We start from the raw sequence: 23,834 nt of genomic DNA on the forward strand, positions 1-23,834 counted from the left end.
GGCAACTGTGAATCTGTAAAACTAGTTAAGTTTAAGTATATTTAAAAACCTACTTCATGTAGTAAGTACGTATACTAATATCAATGTACTACTATACTATAATATTTTACTTATACTTAGGCTAATACTTGTTTAGGTTATAAAGTACTTTGATGTACAGTATACATGAAGTGTAACAGTAGTACACAACAAGTTTACAGCTACAGTTTTTGATTCCCGACCATATTTTTCCTTACAGAAGACAGATTTTGCCTTGACATTTGATTCAATTCAAGGTTACGGCTCCTGTTACCAATCAGTGTCCAGTTCGATAGTACACAAACCTCTGCACCTGCTTCGGTAAGGTCATCACATTGGAAACGTTAGATGATGGGTGTCAGGGGAGTCAGCGTCTGGGGAACTGAGTGTTTTTGGGACTACATGCAGGCCTCCTTTTCAAATGTAGATGATTGAATGACCGAACACTGTTTATATCTCGCTTTTGGCCTCGTGAAGCTTCACTTGTAGTGAGCGAGTGCTTCTCGATGTTAGCTATCATTCAGGGGCTAAAGCGCCGACTCTGCGTCAGTCTGTTTGCGTTATTACGGCGGTACGACACAGATAGTTCTGTTAATGGGAGCGATTACATTATTCCCCTGAGCGTAATGAATGCACGACTGACAAAGGAAACTTGTTATTAAAGAGTGGAAAATAAACGCTGAAAGGGTTGTGGTCTTGGCTGATGAAACTCAAGCCACCGCTGCTGGTTTTGAGGTTTTTGAAAAAGTTGACGGTCTGTGGTTAGGCTAAAATCATCTTTACTAACATGTGTCCACGCCTCCACAGGCAATATAACAGCATGTTACCGCAGGTTGTGATGATGTGACGAGACTGGTTAGATTTTTCATATCACATGATCTATAAAGTCAAACAAAATTATTCGGTAAATATGTTTCAATCACATATTTTGGTGTTTCCATCCGGAATTTTTATATGATGGAAATTTAGCTGTTGTTGATGATGACCATTTTGCAAGATGTAAAACTTATCCAGAAGAACTTCCTGTTTGAGTTTCTTTGGCCGTTTCCTTCCTTTTTTTGCTAGACAGTACAGTGTAGACCTTTCATTGCCCCTGACCACCCGTGCCTATCAGTCTGATGATTTAGTTGAAAGACTTTTAAGTTTGACACAATATGTAACACATAATAACTTGAGATGAAAATGAATATCAGAAAGAAAAGTCCTGATTGTATATGTGAGGTGGAGTTGGGGATGGAGGAGGGTAATTTGCTCCGGGCAACGTGATAATCTGCTGATAGCTGAATACATTTTAAACAAAAGCTGTGATAGCGTCATATTTCTATAGGTCACGTGACCTGCCAGAATGCATGCTATACGCTTATATTGTGAAATAAAAAAAAGAACCAAAAAACTGAAACAAGAAGTGTTTCTGGACCAGTGCAAAACGGTCTATATGGGGCTGAACAGGCCCTCAAACTTTGTTTTGAAAGTTATTAACTTTTCCATTAGGAAACATGAATGAATTAGCCTTTTCACACAACAGTACAATCCACTGCTTTCCAAAAGAAAAGCCACTGGACCCATCTGGATGGTCTTTTTTTTAATCACTCCACTCTTGTGTTGAGAAACTCGAAGCTCTTTCAGTCACCGGACCTTCATTCAGAACAGTATGTCTGTTCCTCCGTTCAGCTAGAACTCTCTGCATGAGTGCCTATCCCGGTTAAGCACTAATAGTCTTTCTCTCTCTGGGTCTCTGCCTCGTTGCTGAAACCAATCCAGTAACTCTCTGGCCCTGTTCTCGCTCTCTGGTTAAACACTGGCAGATCTGTGCCGCCGTCCCCCCGGGAGAACATGATTTCAACTGGCCCCGTCAACCTCAAGACCCGGCTTGAGCTTTTATTGACAGCCTATCAAACGATGGTGTCACTTGATATTTTGTCATCACGTCCAGCGGGACAAAAAAACATCATTCGCCAAAGACAAAGCAATCGCTGGCCATATTTAAGCATGGCATAAGCGTAATGGTATGCCAGCTCATGGGAAATCTGTGTTGAAGCCTTTAAAACATGACGTGGGCCTGGTTCCAATGGGAAATCATGATAATTTGCAAAGCAAATGCTTTTAATGTCTGGAACATAAGTGACGGGGAGTTGGGTTTAAGAATGGAAGCACATAAACTGAAACATATGCACTCATCATAGGAGCATATGTTGACCTTGATGAGCGCTCGTAACTGAAAGCGAGACATATAACATTACCCACTCCACCGTCATGTTTCTTTTTGTTCACATACGAATTGATAAACCATAAACCGGTTTTATTCTCAGACGTTGCCCCAAGCAAGTGGGCTCCAGTAATGGAGACACTGTCTTATCTGTCTATTATAATCATTGTTGAGCTCAAAGTGTACATTGGTTGGTCTGTTGCTAAATAGAGAGATGTTTAACCTCGTAAAAATATAAACTGGATTCAGCGTGATTCCTCTAGACTATATTTTTCGACATTATCTGACCCATGGGGCGAGACGCAATGTACCTAAGTGAATCTTTTTTTCATTTTTTCTGAATTTATTATTGGAATATCGTAGGTTAGGGGCCGTGTAAAAATGTCACACATTAGATACAAAAACCATCACAGATTTTGATAGCGGGACGTGACTGTCAAACATCCTTTTATGACAGCTTGAGGGCGTTGAACTTTAAAACGTAACTATAGATCGTAATAAACAGCTTGCACAAATAACCCACGGGGTCTTTTTTTAAGGAAGACAGGCTCTGATTTCTCTAGGTGTTGCATACGTGACGTAACCTGAAAGTAGTAAATAGCCCAAACTATAAGCATAATGATACGCAGTGAACCAGTTTTCCAAAAGATATTCTTGACCTTTGCTCTCCAGCTGCTGGTCAGGGCACGTTGTTTTTCCCCCTAACTAATTATTATCTTCTGTACACCATACACACAGTTAATACACAAAGTGTTTTTGTCTTTTAAGGATGATCATTTATCATCAAAATGACATGTCATTGCTCTGCGATGTTTGACGATATGGAGAATGGCGAAAAACAGTTCACTGGATCAAAGACGCTGTTAAACCCGACGCTATTAAAAACACAGACAGCAATGTTAAATCAACTTTACAATTTCTAACTAAACCATACATACACATTTAAGATCATTTTGACATTAAAAGAGAGTCTGGTTTTCCAAACAGATGACAAAAGCCCCGATTTTATGAGTTTAATAAATTAACCCTAAACATGTCATTTCTTTTATTATGAACTGCAAGTTATTATTGAACAAAAGGTTTTTAGTTTATCGATATACAAGAATCAAGTGCTCTGTCTTCTCACTTGTTGCCTACATAGGGAGATACCATCTAAGGTAACAAGTCCCTCATAAGCCGGCTCACATGGAATCTGCAGGTAGAAAGACATTTTCATCAATTATTTTTTGCCTTTGTCTGTAAAAAACGTTTTTGGCTTACATTTAAGTGTGTGTGTGTGTGTGTTTTGGCTTCTGTACAGAATAAATGTGAGAAATAACTAGACTAAAACAACAATCACTTCATTTAACATCTGTGACACAGAAAGGGTTAAATACAGTAGACAGGGATTTCTTGTAATCTCATTATAGTCAATAGCTGTTCAATGTCGTGGCTTCCTCCAAGTCATTATTAAAACCTCACATCTGTTATCCCACGGCGGCCCCCTCCTCCTCAATACCTCTCGTTAATGAGGGTCTCATTCCCTGCATGCACCTGTACCGTGCTTTTAAAACGAGGGGCTTTACATTACACCAGCGCCAGAGCACAAAGAGCGACAGTGTACACTGCAGTCAGGTCTCGAGCGCTCTGCTCGCCGGCGGCCCGTAGGGAGAGAGGAGCTCCGTTCTGCTCCGCCAGCTCCCGCATGAGCTCCAGTCTGGCCTTTCACCAGCTAAATGAACACCTGATAATCAAACGGTACCGTACGTCATATATATAATCAAACGGTACCGGGACGCTTCTGTCCATACATGACTTGATGAAAATACACACTTTCATATTAAGTGGTCAGATACTGTTGACGAATCATTCCACACAAACACAGACTGCACTGAAGATGATGATTCCTACAGTAGTAACGTCATATTTGTCTGACTGCGTAGTTTTCTAAATGTGAATGTAATAAAACATATGTCATCAAACATGTATTTTATGAGTCTGTTAAATATGTAAAAAATGTAAACAAATGTAAACATAGAATCCAAAAGATATATAAACTAAGAATAAAATGAGTATGGAGTATGTCACTTAGAAAGTAAAGAGAAAAACGTATAAAATGATCATCATAAACTTTATTTAAATCACAATGTAAAAACAAAACAATTCAATGCACAGCACTGTTGGAAGAGGTCCAGCTGCAACAGAAGGAAACTGAACCTGGAGATTTCTATCGTGTTGAGTTTGGCGATAAGAGCTGAATCCAACACCGACTGGACTTTGATTTGAGCTGAAGGGATTTTATTTTCTGTACATTTATCATATCGGCATTACTGTAAGACTATGATCTGCTTAATCTTTCATAAAACATTTATAATAAAGACAATCATTTGTGAAAGCTTGCACCATTTACGTTTCATTCCTGAAATGTTTGTGTTTCTATTGAAATGTTTTCCCCGTTGTCTTTTGACCGTGTAATGAAATCTGAGAAATAGGGTCACTGTTTGGAAAGGATTGGGAGCCTTGCGCACAGCGGCCGAACTTTGTTTGGTGACCTTTACGGCAATCACCGCCTTCCTACACGTACTAAGTGTCAAGCGATAAAACTCAATCGCTGACACTTACGGCCCTGTTGAGTTTGCTTTGCATACTTCTCTCCGTGGACGGCTGAATCCAGAAAGCCCACACATTCAAATCCATCTTTCCTGTTCCGCAGAGATACCGAGTGGGAGCTTCCCTAACCCAACGGGAAGACCCGCCGAGGACACCAACCATTCGGCAGAACCGCATGGACCACTAACAATAGCCGCATTGTTCTCCTAGTCTGCAAGGAAACGTGGACTACAGAGACAAGCCATTGTTTTATTGTGTAATGTTACCTGTGATTCGATAAACGATAGCGGCCCGTGTTTTTTTTAGAGGAATGCGCGAATATCTCATCCACGCTCTTAGGTCACTGTGGAGTTCTGGCAAAGGAGTGAGAGAATTAAGAAAGCAGAAACCTTTTTATTTAAGAACGGCATTCCTGGGAAAGTAAAAGAGAGAGAGATCATTTTTCTTGAGTAAACAATGCCCTGGAATAAATTCTGATATGGTGCCAGGCTTTGTCACGTAATGTTCCCTGTACTGAGAGATCTGTTGTGTTGTTGAGATAACGTGGCACAGGACGATGTTTTCTCTCAAGTTTTGCCAGAATGTCGGTTAGGAGGCATAACCATGAGATGTGAAACAATGTGAACGCGAGAGTTTAGTCATCTATCCATCGGACAGCGTTCCCACACTACAGAGATCTGCACTCTAGACAGTGAAATATCATCTAGAACAAGAATTAAATACACCTAACCAACTTCAACTTCATTTCAGTATTATAGCTTTTATAATATAACATTTTAATTTAAATTCATTTAACTATAATAGATTGTGGAGTTTATTTTACCTACAGTTGTTCAACAATTAATCCTGTTAAATTGCATTCAAAAGAAATTGTGTTTACAAAATATGCAGTATGTCTGTGTACTGTGCATATTTATTTAGTATTTATAAACATACATGCATGCACATGTTTGGGAAATATCTGTATAAATTAATATTTATATAAAACATTTTATTATAAATGAAAGAAAAAATGAATAGACGCGTTTACAAATACAAACATTATGTAAATATATTAATCGTTGAACAGCCATAAATGTACTGGAGTTATAAGTGATGCTAGCTAAACCTAATCAACACATTTACAAAAAAGTCAGCAAGTGGCATGTTCATCAGACATTTTATTATGAAATCATCAAACTCTCGAAAATAAAAATGCAAATGGCTGAGCACGGCACCATGACTGCTTCAAAATATAACAAACCAGATCCATTTATTCACACAGTTGCACACTTGAAGCTCGGCAAACAGCAGATTATATACATTCAGTAGTTGACGTTTTGGAAGACTTTCGATTCTTAAAGACGTTTCTGGGTGCGAAACACGTCCTCCAAACCTTCAATACCTTACGGTAACAATCACTCGCTCAGAGATCGTTTCAGACATACAGCAATCCATACTAACAAGAAAAGAAAGAGCGCACACGGAGACGTAAATAAGTTAATGCACTTGTTCATGATGCGATGAGACCGAATGCCAGTAAAGGCAGATAGTGTGTGAAGTGGCACGGTAACAAAATAGGATTATTAGTGGACGAGTACGAACGAACATCAGCAAGGCCCCCAAACGCTCCGTCGCCTTGATTGAGATGTTGCTTTAGCAAGTGCCAACTTAATGCTACGCAGACGTGGCTGTGACAAACCTCGAGAGAACAAAACAAGTAAGTGCATTTAAAACTGGTGGATTACAAAAGAGAAAAGAAATGAAAGCAAAGATTTAAGATTCTTTCATGAGCACACACAAATCATTATGGCCAAATCAAGCATGAAATGAATAGCGGTTGATATTCTTATAATTACAGGTCGAAACATTCCCACATCGAAGCCCTTTACAGGTCACATGAAAAACACAGAATCACTTTGAGAACACAAGCATGTGGCTTAAATAGTCTAAAAATATCTGCTGTACATATGACACAAATATTTACATGGTCTCTGTTAATGATTTATGAGTGTATACATGTTAACCTAGAGAAACTCGTCACCACTATATCGTTTCCTATACATGTGAATGCAAAGCCAAGCACCTTTCATACCGAATCTCTTCCTGGGGAACAAAACTCTGGCTCGGATTCACGGTCGCTCGCGTTCAAGAGAAATGGTTTTATAATCTGTGAGGCCCAAAGGCTTTTAGTATTCCTTACGATTGTTACATTTTGAAAGAGCTATTATGATGTCGAGAACTAAATCAATTTCTCCAGACACAGCAGGAATGAGGATACGGTTACCGCATGCATGTTTTATTCACATCGAACACGAAGGGATTTATCCGTTTTCTTGTCTGAGAATTTAGACGATAGAAAATGTCAATACTTACAAAGGCCATGTCGATAAAAAAAAAGATATTTGGTACGTAACGCACTTCCGCATTTCACCAAATTCTCCCGTCGAGGGTCAGGCACAAGCCAAACGCACACAAACGTATCGAGCTGGCCATACAGTGCTCCCGTTTCACAGTCATCACTCAGTAAATATGTACTTTCTCTCTGTACAAAAACTGTGCACCTGCTCTCAGAGGTTTGAGTCGAAATAAAGAAAAAGAGTTTGCATAGTCTCCCCGGGAACCTACAGAAACGCTCAGTGCACGCGGGCCTGCGTCAAACGTTGTCGAACTTGTGTTTCAGGTAGTCCTTCATCACCCTGGCGATGGGCAGATCTTCCAGAAACTTTAAGCTCTGGAGGCCGATACACTGACGGATCTTAATCCTGCACATATCCTGCAAAGTCCTGGGCTGCCCTGAAAAGAAAAAAGGTCATGATGAATACCGGCGGTGTTCCAAATAAGTAATGTGTATTACCAAATACAAATAACAAATCTTAGATTACAGATTATAAATTCACTACATTATCCAAAGCGCCCAAATTGTAATTAATAACAATACAAATTCCCTGATAGAACACAAACATCTGGCAGACGTCTATCTGCATTTACATCTGCAAACATAGTTTGCTCATCTGCAATATGTCTTGGAGACATGTCAGATGGCACATAGATGTCTAGAAGACGGCTCTAAGATGTTTAGCAGATGTTTTTCCTTTAGCAGACTGCTAGCATTCGAAGAGATTATTACTCTTTTTGGTTAAAACCATTTATTCCAATTTCAGAAATAACTAACCCCACAATGACTTCCAGTACTTACTGAGGGAAGACGTTTCTAAACCGAGTAAAAATACATTCATCAGAAGACCACGCTCGCACATAAACCAACATTACATTAAACAACCTTGAGATTCTTACAGTCCCCCTGCTGTCCTCAAGATACTGTATGAGTAAAGTTGAGAAATGAGTTCCAGGAAGCCAACGGTTTTAATGGGCCGGCTTTACCAGTTCCCAACACAATATGACACACAAACAAGGCCAGCTGGAAAAACCACTACAAAGGGCTGATGATGGCCATCTGCAGCCGCTGTCTTGTGTCATGCTGCCGTCTTAAACTCTGGACTGCAGGTGACAGCACTGAGAACACAAGTCACTGCGCTGCTCAATGCTTTACTTCAACATTAACGCTTGTCCGGTACAAGTGAATGTTTTGTATGCGCAAGTGAGAGATCATTTTACATGCCGACCGGACAAGTAACTTGAAAATAAGTAAATGACAACAGTGCGACATATGTAGAATAATAAGAATATGTGCATTATGCAGAGCTGCTTGTTTGTGTGAAGTGCGTTTGTCGTGGTTGTGCTTGTTTGTGTGTGACAATAATCAACGGCGCACCGCAGTGAGTCCATGTAACTAGATGCGGACATGTTATCCTGTTATTTAATATTTCACAATATTTTACTGTTTGAATGAAGCTATCGGCAAACAAACACAAACTCGAGCGTCTTTCCGAAGACCCGTCAAAATAAAAGTCCTGTTATATTGAACACTAGTTAGTAAATTGCTATTGAAAATTTAAGTGATCTTGTAGTAAATTGATCAAGACTGTATTCTATAGTGAAGTTCAAAAACACTATAGTATCTAAGAATTGTACTGCAGTTTACTATGGTAATAAACACTACGGTATACTAAATACCACTATTGTGTGGTAAAAAAGGGAAAAACTAATGTAGGTAATCTAAAAATGATATGGCCCTTAATTCTCCATCTGTATGTAACATTAATGTATTTTGTCTGTTACCTGCCTATTCATGATGAACTGCACATCCATATTGTTTTTTTAATGATGACAACAGACGATTTATACTTGTGCTACTACTGTTTGGTCTGTGCTACCAAGCTTTAACGCTCCCTAACATCAGTGCTTAGTGCAAAAAAAAAGTGAATTTACAGCCTTAACGCTAAGAATAATTACTGCTTGCTTTGTTTTATAGCAGTTACTGAGACTAGGCCTATAACCAAATTCAGGCGGCCAAAGTGGACACTAGTTAAACTGCTTAGAAGCAAACTTGACCAATCTAAATCCAAAAACAATTATATTGATTATATTATATTAATGAAATATATATTTTATCTTTGGACAAGTCATTTTTGTAGACTTATCCGGAGGACAACCCCATGACATGCTTAACGTCAAGCCCTGGACATATAAATACAGCCGCTGAAGTGTCTTTCAGAAATAATCCAGGTGAAACCGGATCGGGCTCTGAATGGGATGACAGCGGCTTTGATATGCTGATATCAAAGATGAAGCGTAGGAATGCGGCCATTGTTGTGTATTTGATCATTAGTGCTTCGGGTAACACGGCTCACTTTGCTCAGACGCTCGATTGTTGGCTAAAGGGAACGTCACAATGGTGTTGGTTTGAGAGGTGTCAGAGAGAGTCTCAGTTGTTAATGTTAGCCACCTTCTTCATTAAGGAAATAATAAATGTAATGAAATATCAACGCAAATATAAATGTTTTGGTAATTCCAATACTTGAATTAAGTACTTAAAGCAGTAAAACTAAATCAATGTTTCTTTTTCTTGCTCCATTGGCAGATTTATTTCCTTGTTTTATGAAAGAAAATATAAGAATCAGGGAAATTTATGTTAAAAACAAGATGAAATATATTTGGTCACTTTCCTTGTCAAGAAAATGTACCTTGATTTAAGAAGTTTGCGATATTTTTACTAGAAAACAAGACAGAAATGTTAAGTAAGAATGTTATTTTTTTGCAGTGTTAAAACTAAAAATGAATCAATCATTGTTGCTGAATCATAAAATGATTGAAAAGTTGTAGAACGCTATACTGTCATGCATTTGAAAGTTCTAGCGTTTTTACAGATTCATTGAAATAAAATATTGAATAAATAAATTACGAAGAAAGTGTAAAGTTTAAGGAAATAAAATATAGTTGCAAATGGGAATATGGCAAACTTCAAGAATGATCAGATTTGTTTGATCACAGCGCCCCCGGTGGTGATATTTGACAGAGGTTATTCATTTAAAGCGAGCTTTATAACCTTGACCAACTTTTTGGCATTGCCAACCACACTGGGCAAGATTTCTGCCTGACCACTGCCTTTCTGTAGAACAACAATTACAAATGTAAAAAGGTATGTTCTCAAAAACATACAAAACGACAGTAAAATGAATCCACAGACCTTTGAAAGAGCCAACGAATCAAGGACATTTTTTTCTAGACAATTTAGTTCCAAACCCATTAGCTCAAACGCACATGAAAATGTGGACAGTCCTTGGCACTGAAGGATTTGAGAGCCACAGAATATCAACATCAAACACAGAGCTCACTTACTCGTGACCTCCTGTAGGAAGTCCAGACAGGGTCGACTGATCCCAGACATGCTCACAGAAACGGCCGCAGGGGTCTGGCCCTCGTAGTTCCTGGTGTTGGTGTCGGCACCGTACGAGTACAGCATCGTAGCGCACAGCACGTCGTCTCTGAGGGCCGACAGGTGCAGGGGTGTCTGTCCGTCCTCCAGTCGGCCCAGGTTGGTGTCTGCTCCCCTCTGCAGGAACATGCGACAGTACGAATGGTTGCCCTTAATGACGGCGTAACGCAAAAGGAAGCCGTTCTGAATGTCTATGTTGGCGTTGTGATCGAGCAGAATGCGCACACAGCTGGAACGCTCACGGATGATGGCTAGCTGAAGCGGCGTGGTGCCTTTGTCGCTGAGCGGGTCTACCTCGGCTTTGAACTCCAGGAGGAGACGGACAAAGGAGTCGCGGCCGTAGTGGGCTGCCACGTGTAAAGGGGTCCAGCCGTCATTGCTCTTGGCATTGATGATGTCGCTGCGATACTCTGACTCCAGCATGAGGCGGGCGATGCGGGCGCGGCCGTGCATGGCGGCGTAATGTAGAGCAGTGAAGCCTCCGATGAAATCCTTCACTGTGGGATCGGCTGTGGTCATGACAGAGAGAAAGCCCCAGAATATCAAATAGACAGTGATGATAATTGTAGCCTAACATCATGATCTTTTTCACATATCGTTATACATGCAAGAGACAGAAGGAACCATTAAGGAAGGTTGTGACAGTTTCAGAAAAAGCATAAGAAAACACATGACTGAGGATCATTCCATTATCAGGTGTATGTTCTGAAATAGCCTAGTTTTATAGCGCCCTCTGAGGTCCAGCATCCATTCTTACACCGTAAAAATCTGATTCTGTCATCATTTATTCCCCTCATGTCGTTGTAAACCTGTTGTAAAACTTACGTCAGTGGAACACAAAAGAAGATATTTCGAGAAATGTGGCTCATACAATGGCAGTCAATGGGCTTCATTGTTAATTGATCATCAACATTCTTTAAAATATCTTCTTTTTTGTTGATTTTTTTACCATTAGAAGCTGTCTTAAATGGCACAATGCAATCTAGGCTGACAGCGAGTTATAATTTGTACACTTTCTTACCAAACACCACTTTATATTCAACCACTTTCATGGTTCTAAATAGGCAAACCCCTATTTTACCTCCGTGTTCGAGGAAAACTCGCACGCATCGCTCCTTGCCCTTGGCTGCGGAAAAGTGCAGCAGCGTCCAGCCGTTGGCGTCTCTGATCTTGGGCGAGTAGCCCTCCTCCAGCATCTTGCGGACGGTGTAGACATCGCCGGCCGCCACCGCTGCCTGGATCTGCAGCTCCTCCTGTAACTCCGGGTTCCTTCTGCAGTGATGGTTCAGCATCCTGTCACATCTCGCAGTACGAGAGTCAGACGCGCCGATGTCCCTGCGGTCAAACACATTTCGGACATTACGGAATACTTAATCATAAAACTTATTTGACATATTATTATTTAATATCAAGGTAAAAACATCCATAAGAGATTAAGACTACTACACATAACACGATATAACAGAAAATGACAATGGGACGTACATTAAAGAGTCAATTATTGGTAAGATGAGTCCTATAAAAAGCATAATCTCAGTAGTGCTTTTGAAATACCGGCTTTCTTTGTTTGAGCATCAAAAACCAAGCAACTTCTGCCGTGTCAATACCGTTCATTAACGTCTCGTAGATCTGAACCAGTCCTTGTGTTCTGCATCAATATTCACATCCAACTCCATCCTAGAGGAAGAGAGAAAATAAGAGAGTGTTGATGTTTTCACAACATGTAAACAAAGTTAAACGTTATTTATATGTTTACAGCAGTCTATGTCAGAGACTTTATACTGTCATTCTTTTTCAATGCACATGATGCAATTTGCATATATGTATATATATATATAGTGTATGAATACAAATCCTTGTGTATAGTCATAAATGTGTAGCATTAGATGACAGAAGACGGTAGTTAGTACACATTTACAATGTTATTGTCTCTTAGCCTCTGAATAAACAACCGTCTGCACACACACACACACACACACACACACATTGATCAATAACAACGGCTCTATTCACCTAAACATCCGGTGTGTTAAAATAAACAACCGTTGGTAAAACAAACATGTTTGTGGCTGCTGGACAGAGAACAATGAAGCTGTTAGCTGCTGTGCTAAAGCAGCCAAACTGAGCTTGAATTCAACTCGTAAATCTTCACTTTTCAAAAGCAACACGACTTTATGCCGTTAACACCGATATTTACATCGCGATATGTTGAACACGTCTGACAAAAGTGATGCAGAAATCGCTCAGTTCTGCCATTGGCATGCACTGGAACTGCATTAGCATAGTTAGCATTTAGCCAGCGGTTATTTCATCACTGCGTTTAAAGTTACTCAAACTCTCTTAACGTGAAATTAACGAATGCACGTCAATATAAATACGCGTACAACGACCCCAACGCCTCGGGCAGAGCGACATATAAACATGTAGTATACATACATATTTAAAAACACAGTTAGGTGGCCATGAACATCATCTCCAGGCTTCAAACAGCAGCGGCCAATCGGATTTCAGCTGTCAAACGCGTCACGCTGCAGGAAAATACCTGACGTGTTACGTCGTTTTGCGACGGCGCTGGCTGGTTGACGGCAAATAGTGCAACGTGCGGGTTGTAAAGCGCGTTTCTCTCTGTAGATATGACATTTAAACACACAAGTGTTGTCTTTAAGATCTCTTAACTCTGATTTAACTCCGCGTTGGCTGTCATTGGACGTCAGTATCTAGTTTGTATGTGTAAACCTTCTTTTGTATTTGACACATTATTTGTGCATTTTTCCTTTTCTTGTGGACTTTGCATTTACAGAGTGTCGTGGATTAATATGCAGTTATTTTATTTGACCATGAACAGTGTTGGGTAAGTTATTAAGTGATTATTTGTCAATAACATTGTGTGTGTGTGTCTTAAATGTAATTGCATTATTCATTAACAATGCAGTATAATAAAACTAGTTTCCCTTGATCAAGTAGACCAAGGGATCTCTCTTGACTTAAGCACTTTAATTACAATTACGTTTGATTCATTTGCATACGTCCTTTCAGACTATGATGGAATTAATAATGAACGCTCCTTCCTGTTTACACACCTTTATCATTTTTAAATGTTATCCTGTTAAAATGAATATAGCAAACTGTATTTTCATATGGATCTTGACACAATGTTGAACATTTCTAAAGGAGACCGAAGCATTATTGTTCATACAGAATTGTTGTCAGTATATACAGTACAGTAGGCCATTCCCATCCTTTACACCCAACGCCTCACATCGTCTGTCTTCTGGATGCAGATCTCACATCATGGATGCTTCAGGTTTGGATTTTCAAACCCTGTTCAGTCTGGTGAATGCAGGAGCTTCTCCCAGTGTGAGCAGTGAAGACCTCGCCAGCGGCATTTCATCTCGTCTTAGTCCTCAAACAGCCGGATCTGGCACAGATACAGACCGGATCTGCTTGTGTCTGACTCTTTCTGAAAGAATCACTGCCAGACTGTCATCACAGAGTCTGCCACAAGATGTCAGCATGTACTATGAAGCTGTTGTGGGAAGTCTGGGTGAAATGAATCTAATGGAAAAGCTGGTATGTTACACGTCTTGTTTTACGGGTTATTCTTAAAAGCCTGTCACAACACAAAACAAGTGTATTTTGCTTTAAGAGGTTTGGCTTTTACATACAAACTATTTCACATATACAGAGTCATTTTCATTTTTATTTAAATTTTGGATAAAATTGTGTAGATCTCCCTCCTCGACTGTCAGGACCAACTGGTGTCACATTTATCTGCCAAGTGTATGTCAGCCTATGTGATCAGTGACGTCTGCATGACTGTAAGTATGCAAACTCATGATAAAACAATGAAAAACCCATTCACTATTTTCGTGTCATTTAAAGTGTTTGTCATTGTTGGTTGTAGGGAAGCATCAGCTCACTTTGGAGACACACATGTGCCGACGTGTTTCACCGATCAGATCCCGGTCATGAACTGGATTCATGTCTGTGGTCCGTCACCGCTGTTATTAAAAGACTGCTGAGAGGAAAGAACAACGGTACGGTACTTACACACAGAAATCCATGTCAGCGTGGGTCTGTGTACGTGCAGCCTCCAGCTGACCTATTCATTGATTAAAGATTAAGAGCCACACCTCTGAACTCAAACAGAATAAAAATAAAGTTAAATGTGACCCGTCCTGCGTAGGTAGTAAACTTGGAACTTGATGAAGCACCCGCATGCATAGGGTACACGTCCGGCACTGTCCTGTGCTTCTCGTCCAGTGGCCACTGCCGCATAAATGTGGTGTTTGTGAAGAAAGTCTTGACTTGAGGATTAAATGTTGTTATGTATGCGACAGCCATGATGGATCCTCTCATGTCGTCTTAAATACAAGTTTTGTCAGAAAATAAACACACTCGATGTCAATTTCGGGGACAGAATGGACATTTTTAGCAGTTTTTTATAGCTTAGAAACAGAAGCATACTGTATGAAAGACACTAAAACAAATTTCAATGGTTCTTAATGTCAACTTGCAGGAGAGCGTCGCAAATCTTGTATAAAGTTTCGACAAAAAAGAAATACAGGAAAGAAAATACATAAAATCAGTGACGTTTATAAATACAAATTATTAATTTAGATGAATATTTCAAAAGCTTTCAAGAAAACAGTGTCAAGTAATGGGAGGCTCATTTTGAATGTTAAATGTGTTCATTTTGGCAGACGCTTTTATCCAAACCCACTCACATTGCATTATACTATACATTTGTTTCTTGAAGTTATGGAATTATGCTTTGAAGCACATTAACAGAAGTTATTCTCTCTTTTTTTAATGGTTACATGATTCTAATGTTTGCTACACAGGGTAAGATTACATTCTTATCATTTGCAGCTTTGCACACCGCTGGCATCTAGAATGATTTTGATCAGCATTATAGTGTTCATATCAGAGGGCTCTCTCAGCTCATATCTTACATTTTGCCTTTTGTAATATTGTTCATATCGTTATCGGAATTATATCGTATCGACCGAAATGAAGAAATATATTTCAATGTAAATATTGGCCATATCGTCCAGCCCTATGTTCACGTAAAAGGAAACTGAAGAAAGGAGTTCGTCCTAAAATAAACCTACTGTCATCTTTTTCTCACCCGCATGTTGTTTCAAGTCTTCTTTGTTCTGTTGAACACAAAAGAAGATATTTAGAATAATGTAGGAAACCAAAGCACTCTGAGTCACCATTGACTACCGTAGTGGTTTTGTTTCCTATATGGAAGTCAATGGTGCCCCTGAAGTGTTTGGTTCCACCTTGACGTCTTTTGTGAAGTTGAGACAGACCTGAAACAACATGCGGGTGAGTAAACGATGACAGAAATGTCATTTTTCAATCTCTATAGCTGACATGAAAACAGTTTGTTGTAGCTGCGCAGATGGTTTATTCAATAATAACTGTTATTATAATGACGTGTGTGTAGTAAACTCCTGCTGCTCATTCACACACAGCTGCTTGTGAATAAACAACATTCAGTGTTTTTTTGTCACACAGGTGTTTTGATGAAGCTTCTCGCCGAGTTAGATGCGTCTCTCTCTTGCTTATACACCAGCCTCCTCTCTCAAGACTCAATGAAACCTCACAAAACAAAAATGACGGAGCTTAACCGAACCATGTGCGCTTTCTTTGACCTCCTTGAAGTCCTGAGCGCCGCCCGGGTCTGTTCGTGGAGGTTGGTGGAGTCTCGGGCGCTCCTCGATGTCGTGAGGGGTGATGTGGAGTATTTCGTAAAGAAGCGAGCGTTACTTCTTCTGAAGAGAACTCTTCTGCGGCGAGCCGGAGAGGACTGGGTGTTGGGTGATGTGCGGTCTGCGTCACGCGAGGATGAAGGGGTGAATGAAGATGTGCGGGTTGTGGCGGATGTTGTGTTACGGGAGGTGAAGGCCGGTTGGCTTCAGGACGTCCCTGTGAAGGATCAGCCCAGTTTCTTTGGTGGGAACTGTGACGTGGGTGTCGGTGGAGCGCAGAAAGATGGCGTGATGCTCAGAGCTTTGAGCTTGATTCTGCTGAGGTCGCTAGAAATAAACATTCAGTCCCCTGGCGAGAGAGGTAACGCTCTTACTGTTGACGTTTTGTCATAGTTAAAAGGATCGCTCCCTGAAAAATCCCCCGGTTAAAGGAAAGATAGATTGGGTCAAGGCACATCTATGATGTGATAACCAACTTCTTTCTCTCCGTCTTTAGGGAACGTCGATGTTCAGCTGTATTTATCAGAGCTGATGTCGTTCCTGCGGAGTCACGGGACTCTGAGGTCACCGGACGCTCACAGCTGCTCATGGGTGACTTCTGTGTTTGCTGAACAGGATGATGATATGATCGAATCCTCCAAAGCGCTGCTTCTCCTGTACTTACATCAAAAACGGTTTGTCATTTATTATTTCTAGCTGTCCAGAAACCTAAAGACACTACACAGCATTTTGAAAACTATACAAAAATAAAAGTTGTTTGTGTCATTCCGTCTTCAGTCGAACACACAATATGTAGCCGTAGAAAAATAAAGAGACCATTCCACACTTTTATTTGATATCATATGTAGATGTCTTTGGTCATTCCAGTCCAGTGTTTGTTGAACTTGTACAATCTGAATCTTGAACCTGAACTTGATTTCTCTGCAGTATTTGAGGTCTGGATCATCTTTTCTGTAAATTTCTCCAGTTTTCATAGTCTGCAAATAAATGCAAATTGAAACAATACTTTTATTATAAATTTGGAAGAAATATTGTTAGTTCACAAAATGAAACAAAAATCGTCATTTTACCTAAACACTACTATAAATAGTCAGTAATCATTTTAAAGTGCTCTTTTGATTTTTTTGTCTTTAGAACCTAAACCGTGTACATTTCGAGCTTATTTACTGAAAACAAGACATGTAAGAACATTTTTGGATCCATATGTATATATAGTGATGGATAGTTGATGTGATGGAAATTTGACACAAGTTTATAAACTACTTTGAAATGTTTCAGTTGTTTCTGTAAATGGTTCAGCTGCCTCAATGTTATGAGTTAATTGAACTTATTTATACTGAACTGACTTAAAGTTCCATAGTAATGTAAAATACAACTAGATATTTTAAAGTCAATTCAATATAATTAAAAACAATAATTAAATTTAATGTAATAATAATAGAATTGAATAGTTTAATTGACTCTTAAAGCTAATTAGATTGAACTAAAAAAATGAATGAAGCTGTTTAACTGAAGTTTGTTTTTTACAGTGTATCGCCGTCTCCGTTGAAATATAAAATTGCAGATGACTTAACATCAAAAATCATAAGCGAAAGCCGAAATGATAAAGCAGTCTTGTAAGTTTCATTTTGTGAATATAAACTTGCTCAATAACTTTTTTTGTAATTTTCACACAAATTGCATTTTTATGTCTTAAAAACACAGCAGACAGGTTTGAGCAGGTAAATGACTCTGCTTGTTTTTAAACGTAACAAAGTTCTTTAGAAGTTTAACCATTTTATAATTTTACGTCATCTAGAGAATCTGCCTGAAGGCGCGGTGTCATTTACCACACCCTGATTTTCCTGCATTGATGTTTTATAGCATCTGAAACATGTCAGCGATGTTAAGTTAACGCTCCGTGTGATTGTCCTTCACAGTCTGAGTTCCTCGGTTCCTGTTTGCCTTTGGGGCTGTAACCCCCACTGTCATTTCATCCTCTTTCTCCACTCCATCTCCTTCGACCGCACCGTGCTGCTGGACTTCCTCATCTCCACGGAAACCTGTTTTCTGGAGTACTGCGTCCGCTACCTGAAGCTCCTCCGTGACGACTGGACGGGGTTTTGTACGTCTTGTCATCACATTGAAGATGGGAACGCTAGAACAGGAGCAACTCTCTGCTCGGATACGTCCCAAACACTTGAATCAGCTCAGACGGACATGACTGCCTCCTCAACAGGAAGTGATGTCACAGCTTGCCCAGTTCTACAATTGGTCGATTACGGCAGTTCGGATGAATCTGAGGAGGAAGCGAGCGGTTCTGACCATCACACCAACAGAAACGTCAGGAATAGCCACGGAGATTTGGGTAGGACGGAAGTGGAAAGCACAGATGTGTCTGAATGTCCGTTTGATAAAGTTCTTGTGTGTCTTGAGGAGCTGAAGATGGCAATAACTCGACTGCACAACAGGGGTTTGTTTCCATACAACCCTGCCTCGCTTTTAAAACTCTTAAACAATGTCGAAGTCAAGAAGAGCCTGGTAGGTTAGATTAGACTGGTGTACCCAAACATGAACAGATCCAAACGTCCGCTACCCCATAAGTTAATGTTGTTGCCATTAAACAATCTGATCTTTGATTATCTTTTCAACGATCATGGAAGGTGTTTTGCTTCAGGGTTGATGGTCAGTGTGAATGCTTGCCTTCACGTCTTCAAAAGCTGTTCAAATGTTTCACATTGTTTAGTGCATTTCTGAAAACATTGACTATGCAAAACATTTGTGGAGGAAAGGAGTGATAACCCATCATTGACCTCAGACTAAACATTTCAGTCTAGCTGCTAGACTCTAGCAGGTCTTCTTTTCTTTTTGTTATGTCAGGGCGCAAATCAAGTAGATTTTTCTTCTATGTTTTTAATTCCTATTTTCTCTCGCAAAACAAGACTAAATACTTTACACAAAATGTGTCATCATTTACTCGCCCTCAGGTTGTTTCAAACCTGTATTTGTTCCAAGGAACACAGAGAAATATATTTGGAAGAATGTTTGGCTTTTCAGTTCACTACCATGGTAGACAAACTAAATATTACTTTGTTCTGTTGAACACATAATGAGATATTTTGGAGAATTTAGAGTTCAAGGGCACCTTTGACTACCATTTAATTCTTCCTACTATGGTCCCTGAAGTGAAAATGACTTACATTCTTCCAAATATTTTACTCTGTGTTCATCTGAACAAAGTCATTCATACAGGTTTGACATCATGGTCAAATTCCTCAGATATAAAGATAAAATGGCTGTTTTGGGAAAGACTAAGGATCTTAAAGGCACCAACATCTATGTGAATGAGGACTACACTGAAGCCGTCAGGCAAAAGCGTAAGGCACTCATTCCATCCATGAAAGCTGCCAGAGAACGAGGTGACATAGCCTACATCCGACATGACAAGCTTATTGTCCATCCCCCTGCCCAAAAGCATAAGGATAGGAAAAGCACCAACAGCCAGGAGTTGGAGCCAAGAGCTGGAGCGAGAGACTAGTTCTCTGGTTTCCTTAACTTGAGCTCATATAGACTGAACTGATTTTAAAGAAAAAAATATATATATATAATTATGGATAGTAGGCCTATTGATGATAAACATCTCCTTTCTGTTTCAAAGGGTCTTGTTATGGCCCATTTGAATGTTTGCAGCATCAGAAATAAGGTATTTGAACTTAATAACCTAATTACAAAAAACACCATTAATATCTTGGCAGTATCAGAGACTTATCTAGATGCTACTGTTCTTGATACTGAGGTTTCCATTGATGGCTATAATATTTTTAGAAGGGACAGGAATAAATATGGGGGTGGCATAGCATTATATATCAGAGAGAACTTTCCGGCAACACTATGCTCTGAGTTTATCTCAGATGGTTTAGAAATGTTATGGGTTAAAGTGCATCTTCCTCACCTAAAGCCGGTGCTAATCGGTTGCTGCTATAGACCTCCTGGGGCTGATGAGCAATACCTGAATGATTTATGTGTGTTAATTGACAGAGTTACAGATGTGAATAATGATATTTTTTACTTGGGGATATGAACATTGACTGGTTTGCGAAACAATGTCCAATGAAACAAAAGATAGTTTCATTGATTGCTGCTTGTAATCTTTCTCAGATGATCTCTCAACCAACCAGAGTCTTTACTAATAGTGCTGGACATATTTCTGCCACTTGCATAGATCATATTTATACAAATGTTCCTGAATCCTGCATTAAACCAGTTTCTCGATCTGTGGGTTTTAGTGACCATAATATCATAACAATTACCAGAAAAACAAAAATTCCAAAATGTAGAGTCAATATAGTTCATAAAAGGATGTTTAAGAAATTTATTCCGGAGAGTTTTTTGGCAGATGTTGGTGGTATCGATTGGACTGATGTGTATGCTGCTGAGGAGCCTGAGGCTGCCTTAAATATATTTATGGAAAGATTTATGAAGATTGTTGATAGGCATGCCCCTATGAGAAAGTGTATTGTAAAAGGGAGAACAGCCCCATGGCTGAATGAAAGTATAATGAGCCTCATGAAGGAAAGAGACAAAGCCAAATCTATATTAGTAAAGACTGGATTGGTGGAGGACAGATTCATGTACTGTCAACTGAGAAACCAGGTTACTAAACTGAATAGATCGATGAAAAAAGAATATTATATGAAGAGAATAAATGCTGTAAAGCAAGATGGTAAAGAGCTCTGGAAAACCCTTAATGAAATAATGGGGAGGCAAACATCTGGAGGGGCTTCCTTTGTGGAGTCAGAAGGCAAGTTTTTGACCAAACCATCTGATATAGCGAATTATTTTAATGATTTTTATATAAATAGGGTCCATGCACTAAGGCAGAATATGGACAATACTGATTCGAATTACCTAAAGCTCATAAAAAATCATGTGATGTTAGATAAGAGTTGCACTTTCCAGTTTAATAGTGTAGAGGAGCCGGAAGTTAGAAAGTTGTTGAAGTCTCTGCCCGACCACAGCTCAGTAGGTACTGACCTGATGGACAGTAAAGTACTTAGCCTGGCAGCTGACTATGTTTGCGGTCCATTATGTCAAATATTAAATGCATGCTTAATGAAAGGTGTTTTTCCCACTATTTGGAAAGAAGGTAAAATTATTCCCATACCTAAAGATGGCAGGCTAGCACTTACTGGGAAGAACAGTAGACCTATTACTATTCTCCCAGTTCTTAGTAAGCTGATGGAGAGAATAGTTCACTCACAAGTAAAGGAATACTTTGAATGTAATGGTTTGAACACAGATTTCCAACATGCTTATAGACATAACCATTCAACTTGTTCTGCCCTTACAGTAATGACAGATGACTGGCTCAAGGAAATGGATAATTTAAAAATCACTGGTGCTGTATTACTTGATTTTAGTGCGGCATTTGATGTCATAGATCACAATCTACTCATTAGTAAACTAGAATGCTATGGATTTAGTCCAACTGCCATTCATTTTATGAAGAGTTATCTCACATGTAGGACGCAAAGGGTTTATTACACTGGCAGCTGGTCTCACTCTAAGGTCTTGGACTGTGGGGTCCCGCAAGGGAGCTGCCTGGGACCTCTTTTATATGCCATCTTCACTAATGATTTACCATCTGTTTTATGTAAAGCAACTGTACAAATGTATGCTGATGATTCCACATTGTATTATGCTGCAAAAACTGTCAGTGAACTGGATTATGTTTTATCAGCTGAGTTAAAAATGGTTTCTGATTGGATAAAACGAAATAAGTTGGTGCTGAATGTTTCAAAAACCAAATCAATTATCTTGGGATCGAGTCATAAATTGTCATTTACACCAAAGATGAGTTTGAATTTGTCTGGGGAACCTATAGAACAGGTAGATAAAGTAAAATTACTCGGCACAATAGTGGATAGTGAGCTGTCATGGGTAGAACATATTGATATCATAGTGAAGAAGATGGGTAGTGGAATCTCTATGGTGAGGAAATGTCTTAGTTATGTCCCTACACACATTGTGGAGCAGGTGGCTAAATCTTTAATTTTATGTCATTTAGATTATTGTGCCCCTGTGTGGTCATCTATATCTAAAGGTCAACTAAGAAAATTACAAACAACCCAAAATAGAGCTGCCAGGTTAGTATTACATTGTCCGATTAGAACAAACATTATAAGTATGCACTGTCAGCTCTCATGGTTAATGGTGGAGAAAAGGCTTGTTTTTAATACAACTAAGTTTTTTAGAAATATTGTCTATTCTTCCGAACCAGTTTTTTTAGATAACCAAATTGTTAGGTGTGATCAGTTACATTCTCATGTGACTAGGTCTGCGGATGATGGCCTGGTGATGTTACCACGGCCAAAATCCAATGCTTTAAAGAGAACTGTTCGTGCCATCAGTCATTGGAATAACTGCCCATTGAATATACGTAAAATGAATGGCAAAGACTCTTTTAGGTACCATCTAAGAATGTACTATTTAAATTGTGAATAAGGACATATTTTGTAATATTACTAAATTATTCAGACTAATTTATGATGATGTGGTAATGATGTCTATAATATTATAATGTTATACTGTTGTACATTAACATTGTTATGTGATTTCTTTTTTTGTTGTGGACCCCAGGAAGACTAGCTTGTTCACTTTGGTGACAGCTAATGGGGATCCTTTTTACAATAAACAATAAACATAACATGACAGTATTTTCATTTTTGGATGAACTATGCCTTTAAGTGACTTTCCTTAAGGAAATGTAACTTGATTTAAGAATTGTATAAAACAAGTCAAACAGGAAAGAAATGTGTTTTTTTGCAGTGTACAACAATTCGACTGGACCTTGTGATAAAAACACACAATTTGAATGTCGGAAAACAACCTTATTAGGATACTATAGTTTAAAGCATTGAATATTGACTTATAAAACATGCAGGTTTTTCCACAGACTGATAGTCAATCTTAAAGGGATTAGGCCCAAGGGGCGGTTGCATAAACTGCTTAGACTAGTTTTACAAGTTAGTCATACAATTTTTTCTTCAAGACTCGTCATAACTTCTTTAAGTCGGTCACATAAAAAGTTAGATTGGTCTTATTCAATTCTGAAAAGTAAGAATTATTATCCTAACTAATTGCTAGTCAGTGAGACCAGTTGTTAAGACACTTCTCTTAACTTAGTGTCCATGTCTATGCGACTGGCCCCAACACAACAACAACATTAGCATTCAAATGACAAATGGATGGATCGGTTTGCATGCAAATGTCCAGAATCCACGACGAGACGTGTTTCAGAAAAGGCTTTTCAGAGGGAAAGGCATCAGTACAGAAGATCACCGCTCACATTCTTCTCATGATTTGACTTGTTAGATGAAACTTCAATTTATTGAATGAAAATATCTTCAATTAATTTTAAATGTTGATAACTGGATGTTTTACCATTTGGATCAATCAGTTATAGTGTATTAATGATGTAATCTAAAATATAAATTGATCATTT

At 39.1% G+C, this 23,834-nt stretch overlaps 2 protein-coding genes across 5 annotated transcripts; one reads left to right on the forward strand and one right to left on the reverse strand.

Moving 5' to 3' along the window:
* Nucleotides 1-5,709: 5,709 nt before the first annotated feature.
* asb7 (ankyrin repeat and SOCS box containing 7) lies at nt 5,710-13,156 on the reverse strand. Of its 3 annotated transcripts, none has more exons than XM_079464924.1 (5): nt 13,068-13,156; nt 12,239-12,308; nt 11,713-11,966; nt 10,535-11,140; nt 5,710-7,588 (listed from the first exon to the last, which is right to left on the reverse strand). In XM_079464924.1, exons 2-5 carry the CDS (start codon nt 12,283-12,285, stop codon nt 7,449-7,451), a joined length of 1,047 nt encoding a protein of 348 aa, XP_079321050.1. In that variant the 5' UTR covers nt 12,286-12,308; nt 13,068-13,156; the 3' UTR covers nt 5,710-7,448. The 3 variants fall into 3 exon arrangements, with proteins under 3 accessions (XP_079321050.1, XP_079321052.1, XP_079321051.1); XM_079464926.1 differs by having other exon boundaries at nt 12,186-12,308; nt 13,068-13,144; XM_079464925.1 differs by having other exon boundaries at nt 12,645-13,110.
* A 39-nt stretch (nt 13,157-13,195) lies between these two features.
* lins1 (lines homolog 1) lies at nt 13,196-23,136 on the forward strand. 2 transcript variants are annotated; one of them, XM_079469982.1, is made up of 10 exons: nt 13,205-13,355; nt 13,432-13,482; nt 13,913-14,201; nt 14,360-14,449; nt 14,536-14,668; nt 16,158-16,712; nt 16,848-17,025; nt 17,881-17,967; nt 18,271-19,589; nt 23,033-23,129. In XM_079469982.1, exons 2-9 carry the CDS (start codon nt 13,448-13,450, stop codon nt 18,878-18,880), a joined length of 1,977 nt encoding a protein of 658 aa, XP_079326108.1. In that variant the 5' UTR covers nt 13,205-13,355; nt 13,432-13,447; the 3' UTR covers nt 18,881-19,589; nt 23,033-23,129. The 2 variants fall into 2 exon arrangements, with proteins under 2 accessions (XP_079326109.1, XP_079326108.1); XM_079469983.1 differs by lacking the exon at nt 17,881-17,967 and having other exon boundaries at nt 13,196-13,355; nt 23,033-23,136.
* Nucleotides 23,137-23,834: the final 698 nt, after the last annotated feature.

Source organism: Barbatula barbatula (assembly GCF_947034865.1).
Source record: "Barbatula barbatula genome assembly, chromosome: 1".
NCBI classification, from domain to species: Eukaryota; Metazoa; Chordata; class Actinopteri; order Cypriniformes; family Nemacheilidae; genus Barbatula; species Barbatula barbatula.